The sequence below is a fragment of the Caloenas nicobarica genome, chromosome 18 (assembly GCF_036013445.1).
Source record: "Caloenas nicobarica isolate bCalNic1 chromosome 18, bCalNic1.hap1, whole genome shotgun sequence".
Lineage (NCBI taxonomy): Eukaryota > Metazoa > Chordata > Aves > Columbiformes > Columbidae > Caloenas > Caloenas nicobarica.
The window spans coordinates 12,322,671-12,335,102 of NC_088262.1; the positions used below are offsets into that span (position 1 = coordinate 12,322,671).

At 54.4% G+C, this 12,432-nt stretch overlaps 2 protein-coding genes across 3 annotated transcripts in view; one reads left to right on the forward strand and one right to left on the reverse strand.

Moving 5' to 3' along the window:
- Nucleotides 1–7,399, forward strand: part of NTN1 (netrin 1) — a 99,734-nt gene extending 92,335 nt beyond the window's left edge. For both annotated transcript variants that reach the window (XM_065647755.1, XM_065647756.1), the window contains one exon: nt 3,969–7,399. In XM_065647755.1, coding sequence (XP_065503827.1) covers nt 3,969–4,297 — 329 coding nt within the window. In that variant the 3' untranslated portion in view covers nt 4,298–7,399. The remainder of the gene's footprint in view (nt 1–3,968) is intronic.
- Nucleotides 7,400–10,707: 3,308 nt separating this feature from the next.
- Nucleotides 10,708–12,432, reverse strand: part of STX8 (syntaxin 8) — a 101,218-nt gene continuing 99,493 nt past the window's right edge. Inside the window, exon 8 of the mRNA XM_065647932.1 lies at nt 10,708–11,706. Within this exon, the coding sequence (XP_065504004.1) occupies nt 11,639–11,706 (68 nt within the window). The 3' untranslated portion in view covers nt 10,708–11,638. The remainder of the gene's footprint in view (nt 11,707–12,432) is intronic.

The window sequence follows — 12,432 nt, forward strand, 5'->3', positions numbered from 1 at the left end:
GTTCAGCTGAGAACAGGAGCTGAGGGGAGACCTTCTGATCTCTGACCTGCCTGAAAGGAGCTTGGAGCCAGGGGGGGTCGGGCTCTGCTCCCCAGGAACAAGCGCCAGGAGCAGAGGAAACGGCCTCAAGTTGCGCCAGGGGAGGTTGAGGTTGGATCTTGGGAACAATTTCTTCCCCAAAGGGCTGTGGGGCATTAGAACAGGCTGCCCAGGGCAGTGCTGGAGTCACCATCCCTGGGGGGGCTGGACAGACGGAGATGAGGTTCTCAGGACATGGGGCAGTGCCAGGGGTGGGTTATGGCTGGACTCGATGATCTTGAGGGTCTCTTCCAACCAGATGATTCTATGATCCTATGGTGACCATCACCCCCTGTTACAGCCTGTCACCTGGGTGCCCCACGGACACTTCAGGGATGGTTTTCCTGGGATGCAGTGGCAGGGACGGTCCCGAGTGCGGCTCGGCCTCGGTGCCGGGGTTCAGTGGGTGCAGCAGCAAAGTGGGAGCAGTTCGGCATGGCACAGGCAAAGCAGAGCTTTGCTCTAGAAAATGGCAGATGAAGGACAACACCAAGCAGCAAAGCCAGCTTTGGAGTGGTGGGGCACAGCTGAGCCCCCACCCCAAAATAACAGAGGAACTGAAAGCCTTTCTTTCATGAGAAACAAGTCCCTAAACCCCTGGGATTCACCCAGAGGAGCCAGCTTAGGTGCTGCCAAAAATTCCTCCTGGCACCTCTCTGCATTTCCGCACATCTCGTGTCCCTTGGGAGATACTGGAGACACCCCCACTCCAAAATACCCTGGCAAGTCAGCGCTAAACCCGGGCTCTGCAACCAGGCTCGGGGGGAACCACGTGTCCTGGAGGCAAAGTTATGGGCAGAAAACTTGCTACTGGTGAAGGCAGCCGTGGCCGTGCGAACCAAGCCTTCGCCGAAGCTTTCACTCCTTCCACTTCATTAATAAAAGGCAAAAAAAAAAAAAGAGAGACAGGGCCCTGACATCAAAAAAATACAGACTGTGTATTTTAGAGCAGAGTTCCTGTAACCACCTCTCTCTGGTTCCTTTTCATTCATTTTCTCCATTTTGTCAGTGTGGATCCAGGCAGGTCAAAGGTTTAAGCTTCTTTGGAAAGATTTGTTTCCAGAAAAAAAAAAAAAAATTGGCTAATCTTCACATTTTGTTACCTTCGCACCAGACTGGGAAATACACAGTCAGAGCTTAGGGTTGTTGTTTTCTTTCTTTTTGTTTTTTTTGGGTTTTTTTTAATGAAAGCATCTGGCATCCATGACATGATCTGAGAAATAGGAGAAAAAAAAAAACAACAAAAAAAAATCCAACCCTATATATTTTGCAATGTGTTAAAAAGCCTTGCTGGGCTGCAGAGCTCCATTTCCTTCCATAGGTCGAAATCAGCTTGTATGTGGTGGTTTTAAAGTGAAGGTGATGCTCCTTCACCGCTAATCCAGGGAGATAAAATTGGGTTGTTACAAGGCAAATGGGAGAGTTTTGCCTGGAGTTTTTTTGAGGTTTCTTCTCCCTCTGATAATTTATGCAATCATGATGGGACCTGCTGGGATCTGGCCAGATGGCAGAGATGGGCAGGGGGTTTATAGCTCACCGGGCATGGAGGGGAGGGGGGATAAAAAGAGGCAAAAGTCTAAGGATTTGGTCAAAAAGCACTTTTTGGTTGGACTGTGCCTGCTGGCTCTTGCCAGGGTTGGCATGGCCACCCAGGTTTTTCCCTCTGTCTCTGGTGGGGATTCCTCATCCCACAGTCAGTAAACAAACCCGGGAGGGCTGGGGAATCACTTCCCGGTGAAGATATTTTCCTGGAAGCTGGTTTTCAGGGAGGGGAATGTGTTTGACCTCCCCAAAGGATGTGACCTTCGCCGACTGCTGGCCCCGTCCTCCTCTGCTGCCCCGGCACTGTGACCATTGCGAAGGAGCCACCGATGTCCCGGAGCTGCCTCCAGGCTTGTGCCTCCTCTTCCTCACCATGCTTGAGGGCCAAACACTCCCTTGCCCACGCAAGGAATGTGGGTCTCCATCCCTCCCTGTGGTTTGAACCCAAGTCCACAGATGTCACCTCAAAAGGGCACAGTGTCACCTGCTATAGGGGTTGAGGAGGACGGGTGGCAGTCACCATAGCCTGCTCGGGGCCACCTGAGCTGCAGCTGCCCCATGGGGCAAAACCGTGGTGGCTCCAGGGGCTTCTGAAATCAGCCATGAGCAGAGCCTTCCTCTCAAGGATACTGGAAGCAAACCAGTGTCCATTGCCATCCCGGCATCCTTGTGGACAACCCCACGGAGAGTCCTCTCCTGCCCAGACCATGATGCCAAGTCACCCGTGGGCCACCCCTCCCGCACAGATGCTGGTGGGCGCAGGGATGTGGCGCATGAACCGCACTCTGGGGAAGAGCAAGGGCTCTCACCAGGTTTTCTCAGGACTTTTTCTACACAACATCAGCCATGGTCTTGCAAAACACCATCCTCTTGCTATTCCTGTGCTTATGGATCACAGTTGTCCTCCCATGTCAGTCTTGCTTTGGGAGCTTGTTATCTCCCAGTTATCTGCTGAGACACCCAGCTCACCAGGCTACTGTGTACCGAGATGTCCCGCTGAAGCCCCATGTCACTATTCAGCAGTCACAGCATCCTCCAGACCCAGAAGTCAGGTTGGACACTGCCGCTGGCATGTCCTTACAGTAACCAAGCCCTAAGCCTAACAGCTCTTTCCTACCTCCAGATGCCAAATGACTGGAGATATGGGTCAGTCTCTGTGTTTTTCTCCAGATTTTGGTTCATCATCTCTTAAAACCTGCCTTGGGGTCCTGGCACTGATGCACCGAGTTGCCCGTCTAGTGGGGATGGGAGGGCTGGAGGGGTGGCCCATGCAGAAACGCATCCTCTGGCTGGAGCACATGCTGCTCTCTGGACACATGGTCAGAAGAAAGCTTGTCCCGGGTCCTACGGTGCAGCCTGGGGTTGTGGCACTGACGATGGGGACAGTCAGCTCCCCGCCGTGCCCACTGCAACACCTGCTGTGTGCACAGAGCCTCTGCCCCATGCTCAGGCCACTGCCCCTGGGCTTTATTAATTTCCTCTGTGTTTATTGCTTCAAGGGAAAAGGCAGACTCCACTGGACAAAAATCCGCCTGATTTTTAAATAATTTTTCCATCGCTTTAAGAGTTTGCAGTTGCTGGGGCAGATGTTGCTACACCAACAGCCCTGCGGAGCTGCTCCATCTGTGCTTGCTGCACAACCGCGTCCTGGCAGATAGAATCATTTTGGTTGGAAAAGACCCTTAAGATCATTTGGATCATTAAGATTAAGATCATAACCTAAATCTAGCACTAACCCATGTCCCTGAGAACCTCATCTCTGCATCTGTTCAACCCCTCCAGGGATGGTGACTCCAATGCCCGACAGCCCTTTGGGGAAGAAATTGTTCCCAACATCCAACGTCAACCTCCCCTGGCGCAACTTGAGGCTGTTTCCTCTCCTCCCTGGGACACAGATGGGAGAACCAGGCAACCTGCTCCCCACCAGTGCTCTGTTAGCCCTGCATCGTTTCCAGGGCTCCCAGCATGAGGAGTGCCATGGTGGGGTACAGCTCCCCACTCCCAGGGTTCCTCCAGCCTCCGTGGTCCTTAGGTAGCCATGGCCATGCTCATCGGGGACCCAGAGGGTCACCTTTGTGGCTCAGAGCTGGAGAGCATCTCCCAAGCCTTTGCTGAGAGCCTCTGCCACCAGCGCTGGCTGCTCTTGCTCATGGTGGGTGTCTGGGGACAGAGTAGTTTTTGTGCAGCCACCATCCTTGGTCACTCTCCCCCAGCCTGGGCTCAGGAGACAAAATCCCATTTCCTCACACTGCCTATTAGGTAAGGCTTGAAATTCATTTTCTTCTTGCCAGCTCAAACCATAACATCTTTTCCTCTCTTGCCTTGCTCTTTTTTTTTTTTTTTTCCAGCTGTCCAGATCCACATCCTGAAAGCGGAAAAAAATGCTGACTGGTGGAAGTTCACAGTCAACATCATCTCCGTCTACAAACAAGGCAGCAACCGGATACGGCGTGGAGACCAGACCCTGTGGATCCACTCCAAGGACATTGCGTGCAAGTGTCCCAAAATCAAACCCATGAAGAAGTATTTGCTGCTGGGCAACAACGAGGACTCTCCTGACCAGAGCGGCATCATTGCGGACAAAACCAGCCTGGTGATCCAGTGGCGGGATACGTGGGCTCGGCGGCTCAGGAAGTTCCAGCAGCGGGAGAAGAAGGGGAAGTGTAAGAAAGCCTAAAGGAGGACACGGCACCGGCACGCGTGAGAGGGAGAGACTGATGTGCATGCTGCTTTGTGTGGGGCTGGGGCGGGCAGGGACCAGCGACGGGGACAGCGGGAGGAACCTGGTGCTGCCGGGGGACACGGGGGAATCACAGCTGTGGGGCTGCTGGGTTTCCACCTCGTGTTCTGGGAGAAAACAAACAAAAAAAGCCAACAAAAAAATTGCACACGTGGCTATAAAGCAAGAGGAGGGTAGGTATGGGCGTGCGGCACCCGGTGCCCCCCACCTTCTTTCGGCTGAAGAAATCAGAGACACCAAACTGCCTTCCAGCTGCTAACATCTGCTGCTCCCAAAGCATGGCATGGGAACGTCCAACCTGTAAGAAACTAATCAACAGCAGTGCTGGAAGTTAACCCCCTGTCCCCAGAAACATGTATTCTCAGCTTAGGTTGAATGAGACAGTTATTGTAGAGGAAACTAAACAGAGACTTATCGCAGAGGACAGATCTGAGGATTGACTGATGGGTTATTCGAAGACTCTTTGGTACCCGACAGCTGTAACCATCACCAGCTGTACCATACCCAGGGGCAGCCGAGGTCTCCAGCTGTGGCGATGCGCTCATCCCAGTTTAGCAAAGAGGAAACCACATTAGTGGGCGACTTCCACGTGGGCACAACTCGGGGAGCGACTCCTTGCCCCGGTCCCCAGACCCCGAGGAGTGCTGCCCCACCGCGCCGACAGACTGTGAGCCCACGGGATGGCCTGGCCCCCTTCCAGCCACCCCTTAACAACCAGCACCCTCAAGGAAACACACAGACTCTGCAAGAAAATAAGTTGGGATCCAGTTCTCGTAGGTGCCTTAGCAGATCTTGTCCATTGCAGTCCTCCAGTCTCCACTACGGCCACCCCCGGGACCTCCTTCATGGGCTTGGTCCTCTCTGCCACCGTCAGCAGAGAGAGGAACCCCCAGGTGACAGAAAGTCTGTGCAGGTGACAGTGATGTCCTGGCTGGCAGAGGTTTCACTCCCAAACTCAGCTGGCTCTCCTGAACCCACACCAGCTCTGCTCTCGCTCCCTCTGGAGCTGCAGCTCCCCAGCATCCCTGCAGAAGGTGACCAGCTCCCTTGGGAGACACAAGAGGTGCCAGAGGACTGTCCCCACGGGCAGCAGGGCCAGCGCAGAGCTCTAAGGCTTGGCCCAAGGGAAGGGTCTCAGCCAGGGACAGGATGAGCAAGTGTGACCCTCCTGGAGCTCCCCAAATTGCTCTTCTCCTTCTGCTGGGAGTGAAAACCAGCAAATGTACAATTCCCGAGTTGTGCCCGCTAGGCAAAGCAGCAGCTGCCTCATGGCCAGCTCACAGCCCATCCCCAGCCCGAGGGCTGGAGCATCTGTCCCCGAGACACCCCATGGGCAGGACTGGCTGTTATTTGTCACCCAGACGTTGTGTCCCCTTGCCAGCTGGTCCCCGGCCACAGTGGCCCAGGAGGAACAGGGATATCTGAGTTCTCATAGCTGGGGTGGAAAAGAGAGGCAGGGAGGGCAGGACGGGTACCTGGAGGAGAAGCAAACATTAGTCGCTATGAAAAGCAAAACCTCCCTGATATTTTTCCTTTTAGGAAACTTGGAAACATCCATTTTATGACATTTTCCAGTGGTTTTGCCTTGTTTTATAGCAATTGACAATATTTATGTAATGACATAAACTGCCATAAAGCGAGGCAGCCATGTAAATAGGTGTTAAGTGGAGGGCTCACAGGGACGCTGCCGACACCAGCTGGGGAGACCGAGCTCTGCCGAGCCCCCCCGCCACCACAAGGCCCCTCCAAAATCAGTCTGGGTATTAGGAGAGAAATCCCACCCCGCACATCACTCAAGCCCCCAGGTCCACGTTTTGTCCCCGTAAACAGAGCAGATCTCGTTTTCCTCACTTCAGAGCTCAAGGGAACTCAAGTCACCAACTTTTGAAGGATAAAATCTAATCTCAAATGTCTGAACAGAGGCTTAAAGCCCCAGAATTAGGCTCGGATGCTCTCCTGCAGCCGGCATCGCCTGATGCCGGGGACACCCCGCATCGGCTGGGGACAGCTTGTCCTCGGTTAGCTGCGACGCCCTTGAACCGTGGGTGACATTCCAATGGCCTAAAAGCAAGCAGATCCAACCCAAAGCCATGAAGCCAAGACCAGGGGATGCTGGGACTCGGGAACTGCCCACCGAGTGCTCCCGGACACCCCACGCTCCCCCCAAGCGCAGCGTCCTCGCCAGCACAGCCTTGACACCCCCAAACCCTCCCAGGGCCAAGCCCCAGGCCCTTCTCTCATCCCCCCGGTTTGGGAGGCTGCAGAAGAAACACCACCCACCCCGTCCCATGGCCGGACCCCTCCAGGCACCAATGCAAGCCGGAAAATCAGAAGGAAACGGAGTTTGCACAACACGAAACGACTCAGAGCCCACCACAGCCAACCTCCCTGTCCCTGTCGCACCAGGACCCATCACACCACAACCCATCATTGCACCAGGACCCCATCCCGTGATCCCTGTTGGAGTTTTGTGCTTTCCAAACAGACTGGAGAAGCCCCTTCGCTCTGTCCACTATCCCCCGGTGCCCCTTGCACGCCCCCAGTAATCCCAGCCCGCAGGAGCAGCTGGGGTGACTGGTGCACAGCCCCTCTGGGGACAGCAGCGCTGCTCTGTTTTTGGGGTATTGGGGGATGCAACTCTTCCCGGCAGCCACCCCTTCTACAGAACATGTCCCAGGGGACACCTCTGCCTGGTCACCTAAGGAGGGACAGGGTGTCACCCCTAAACATCACTGTCTGCGGCCGGGGTGCAGCTCTCTTGGGGCTCCCCCGTGCTACGCCCGTCGCCCCGGGGCAGGACGTCGGTCCTCGGGGCGCAGGGGGTGGTGGGGCCGGGGCTGCGGTGCCTCCCGCGGCGGCGGGAGCAGCTGAAATGCCAAAACAATCATCACCCGGCGGTAGCACCTGACAGGTGTCATTTTGTCTCGTTTCTGTTCGTCCTGTCGTGTCCGTGCCCTCGCCCTGCACTCCCGCCTCCTCTCCCCTCACAAAACCTGTGTTTGTTTCGGGGTTGTTTGTTTTTTTGGTTTTTTTGGTTTTTTGTTTGGTTGGTTTTTTTGTGTTTTTTTTTTGTTTTGTTTTGGTTTGGTTTTTTTATTATTATTTCTGTTAATATCTTGAACTGTAAATGTTGTTTAGTTATGACCATTGCATACTGCTTTGGGCAATGTTTCTTTACAATGCATACTAATATATTATGGTTATTATATATGAATATATTTAATGACACGTGAAAAAGTTGTGGATTTTCTTATTGTCTTTTCCAAGTTGTTTCTTTTTTCCTCTCTTTTTTTTTTTTCCCTCTTCGTTTGTTTGTTTTGTTAGATTGACTGTAATTGAACCCGAAGGAGCTTGTAACTGTTCAGCACCCACTCGGTAGAACTAAAGTCAGAAAGCAGTTGAATAAACTCTTCTAAACTGTAAAAATCTCCAAAATCTCTGCTTCCCCCACCCCGCGGGCCAGCGAGCCCGAGGGACAGGGACCTGGCAGGGAGGTGACGGTGTCCCCTCTGCCTCCCTAGTCTCTGCCAGCGTCCCCGCGGCAGGGTCCGAGGTTGTGCCCGGCTGTTTGTGGCCGTCAGCCCCAGCCCCGTGTCCCAGCAGTGTCGGGTGGGACGGGGGGTCCCCGCTGGCACCTCTGGGGTGGCTGTGAGGAGCCAGGTCTGTCCCCCGGGCTCCTTGTCCTTCCTTCGCTGCCAGAGGAGACTGTGCCCACAGAGGGACAGAGCCGGGACACACCAAGACCTGTGGGACCCCGCACAGAGGAGGCGGACAGGGGTGGGGACATGGGACAGCCAGACCCTGGGGCCAGGGGAGCAGCCGACCCCGCTCCGGACCCGTTTTCCGCCCCATCCACAGGCCGCTTGCAGCCTCGTCCCCTCCTACACACCCACCATGGGGGTCTGGGCTCCATCACCCACCTCCCGGGGGACACCAGCGGTCCCAGGTGCCACCGACCCGGGGGACGCAGCTGGCACTGGAGTCCAGGCCAGGGCTGGTGGGACAGACACCGGAAAGCTGGAGGTGGGTGGGGACTGAGGCAGCAAAACATTTCCAGAGAGAAAAATACAGCAAAAGGTCCCGCAAACTGCTGAGGGGTCAGCGTGCCCGACCCGCGCCCTGAGCATCGCCGGTAATTTATGAATTTGAAAACACCTCAGAGGTCAGAAATCTCATATCTTTATTGCGGAGACATATGGGTCACAAGTGCCACCACCTCTGCTCCGGGGCTGTCGCCTGCGGCTCCGCAGAGAAGCAAATGGGTTTCCCGGTTCCTCTCGGCAGGCGGCCGGTTGCCTGAAGACGACACGGTGGCTCTGGAAAGAGGGGAAAGGGCCGCTCCCCACCACGGGCCGGACGCCGAGCGTTTGGTCTCAGCCGGGAGAGCAGCCGTGCACCGCGCCGAGCTCAGCACCCACCTCCACACACAGGGCGTGCGAAACACCAGCAGCCTTCCCAGACCATCTTTGTCCTCACGTGGGAGCTCAGGACTTCTTATCAAGGGCAGTGAGCACAGTGCCTCTAACACATCGAATCGTAGAATCACAGAACGGTTTGGGTTGCAGGGCCCTCCCCAGCTCCCCCAGTGCCCCCCCTGCCACGAGCAGGGACATCTGCACCAGCTCAGGTTGCTCAGAGCCCCGTCCAGCCCGGCCTGGGATGTCTCCAGGGATGGGGCGTCCACCAGATCCTCCTCCAGCACTTGTATTTTTGATGAAGTAACAACTGGAAACAGGTAAACTCCTGAGCATGTCATCTGAGAGAGAAATAAAGGAGATGTGAGGGAAGGCAAAGCCTGGGACATCTCTCCGGGTGGGCAGGAGGGCTATGGGGAAAACCTTCCCTTGGAGAAGCCACCGCAGGCAGTGACCCCGCAGCGCCGTGGCACAGACTCAATGGGCACCTGGAGCATCCTTCACCCTGCGCTGGGGCAGGTGGCAGTGTGGTTAAACCACCTGCACCCCGCGAGCCAGGCTCCCCAAAACCGCCCAGACCCCACGAGCCGGGCTCCCCAAAACTGCCTGCACCCCGCGAGCCGGGCTCCCCAAAACCGCCCGGACCCCACGAGCCGGGCTCCCCAGCCCCCCCACTCAGTCAACAACCCCTAGCCCTGATATTTGACCCTTCTTTTTTTTTGGTGGAGCCAGGAGACAGAAAAGCTTTCCACAACACAGCAGAACGCTGCCAAATCCACCTCTTTTTAATAAAACTGCTCACCCACAGAACACATTAAATGTTACCTAAAGGGCAAGTCTGAGAACCCCTTTGTTTGACATTTCAGCAGAGCAAAGCCTCGTGTTTCTACCTTTCCCAGGCACCGACAGAAAAATGTGTTTAAGGACCCAACAGGACAGAAAACATCTTTTTAAAGCCTCTATCAGAACAAAGTCACCACGACACACTGATCACGATGAATTACACATCCATCCTGCGCGTCTTGGGAATTCAAACAAAACCCTAATTCCCTCCGTAAGTGACGGTTTTAATTAGAAAGCCAAGCCCGTAGTCTCATCTCAACAAACCGCCTGCTATTCTCCTGCTGTCCCGAAGGTCCCTGGGGCTGAGCCGGGCTGGGATCCCGCTGCAGGCTGCGCGAGAACAGCCCAGCGGAGCATGCAGCCGCGGCCCCTCCGCCGGACCGCAGGAACACACGAGTTTCCGACACGTCCCCAAAGCCGCCCGTTATTTGTTCCCAGCTGGAGCAGCCTTGCTTAAAACTCTGCTTCTAATCTGAGATCACACAATAAACTAATCAAAAACCTGTTGTGTCTGCTTGAAAACTGTGAGAACATAAAACTTTTGGGTTTTTTTTCCTCTCCTTTGAAGGATGCAAGATGAAGCATCACCCCAAGGAAAAGCAAACAGACAGAACCTGGGCTGGACTTTTAAGACTTCAAGGATTTTCTCCAGTGAAGCACGTGGAGATGTGTGGAAGACTCGGCTCCATCCCGGCCATGGGCATCACTTTCTGTCCTTCACCAGCAGAACACGGCATTAATATCTAGTTCCCCACCACAAAGCTTAAGCCTGGACTTCCCACCTTTGGCAAACCCCAGCGCTGGACGTGCCACCAGCCCAGGCGAGCGGGCAGAGAGCGGGGAGAGGGAAACGAGTGCCAGGGACCCCGAGAGCTGCGAAAGGAGATATTGCACCAGCCGGGGGAGGAGCAGCCCAGGGTCACGGGACCCTCGGGAAATGGATGTCACGACACACGTGAAGTCTGGCAGGAATTGCTTTTTTCCTTCTCCAAATCACCTCGCAGGAAATAGAAGCGCTGGAGAATCATTCAAGTGGAACACGAGATGGTAGGAAACAATAAAAACCCAGGCAGATAAGTTGTATGGAAATGGATCGGCTTTTATTCAATATTTATTGCTTGCTCTATCAGTTCTGAAATCAAACTGGCACATATAACAAAATAATTATTTTCTTGGCCAGAAGCAAACATTCAATACTTCTTTTTCATTAGTTTTTAAACAGGTAATCCCTCCTCTCAGTTTTAACCGTGTGTGAAAAGTTATAAAAGAAAGAGGCAGACCCCGATGGCTGAGATTAGTACGTTAATGCCAGAGCATGTCCCGTGGTCAGCACGGCAGAGCAGGTGGGGGACATGGGGAGCGCAGGGTCCCGTGTGCCGGGCTCCCCGCTCGGACACCCCGAGACCCGCTGCGCTCACGGTTCTGCCGTGAGATGTGACACCGATAACCCGCCAAGGGCCGAGCCCTGACCCACTCGCCAGCGTTTCCGTGCAGCCCACGGGGTCCCGCGCCCCTCCCGCAGGGCTCTGTGAGCGTCCGGATGCTGTCATTCCCCAAACCCCTTTATTCCTAGGAAAAAAAGCAAGAATTTTCATTTTGAAGGTAGGTATCAGAAAGCAGAGGAGTGCCACCGCTGTGGTCCCAAACCACACCTTGATTTTAGTATTTTAAAGCCCTTGGGACAGTGACCGCTCAGCAGGACCGGCGTGGGACGGGCAGGCGGCACCGCAACCCCATCGTGCTCGGACACACCGGCATGAGCACCCGCTGCACAGGCAGCTGCAGCTCCAGCGCCGGAGGAAGGTGGGGAGAGCGTCCTTTCCGAGTTCAAACCCTTCGGATCACGCCGTGCTCTTCAGCTGCGCACCGAAGGAAGGACGGATGTCTGTCAGACACAGCTTCTTTCTCATGTTGTTGAGTTTATTTAAAACACAGAAGGTCTTTGCACAAAGCCGGTCTCTCCTCTGGAGTTCCCCGCAATCGGCTGTGGAGCAGCAGCTCCGATGGCCCCGGATCCGTGTTAATGCGTCGGCCAGACGGCGACCACAGCAATGGCAATGAGCAGCAGCACGATCACCACCAGCATTCCTGGAAGAGATGAAACGCCATTAAGGTTGTTGCCTTCGTCTCTAACAACTGGTCTTTTGCAATGAAATTCTTCCTCGCAGTCCTGCTGCTCCTCCCAGCTGAGCCCGGTCAGCGGATCCCGCATGCCCATGACCTGGACAGCAACGCGGACTCAAACCCTGCCTCGTAGAGCAGTTCTTTCTCTTCCTGACCCTTCACATTAACTTTTTTTAACAGTGCCTGCAGGGTATCTTCCTACTTAAACATCTGCCTTGCACAGATTAAGGGATATGTTTAACTCATGGCAAGGCCAGTTAAGCTTTTCTAGAATCCCTCTGTACCATCCCACTGGGGCAAGGGATTATTCCGAAGGAAATCCAAATTGCATCAGGAAATTGTTTCCAATACAAACCACTCCTGCTCTCAGACAAAACTATTTGCAGAGCAAAAGCAGGGCTTTCGGGTATGTGCCTGACTTGGGAAAACGAAGATCAACCGGCATTAGGAGAGCCTAACAGAGCTCTGCCTAACGCGGCTCCGTCCTGCCCCGAGCCCGCTGATACACAGAAGTTCATGACTAACACAATCTTACAGAACTTTATGACTATTTTTTTAGTTCTCTGCAGAAGGATGGCATTAAAAAAACATAAGTTACGGATCGCGTTGAAGACTGATCCAGAAAACCAGCAAAGCAGATTTTCTCTCTCAACTAAAGGACAGCACTAAGGCGACAGGGCTGGCAGCTGC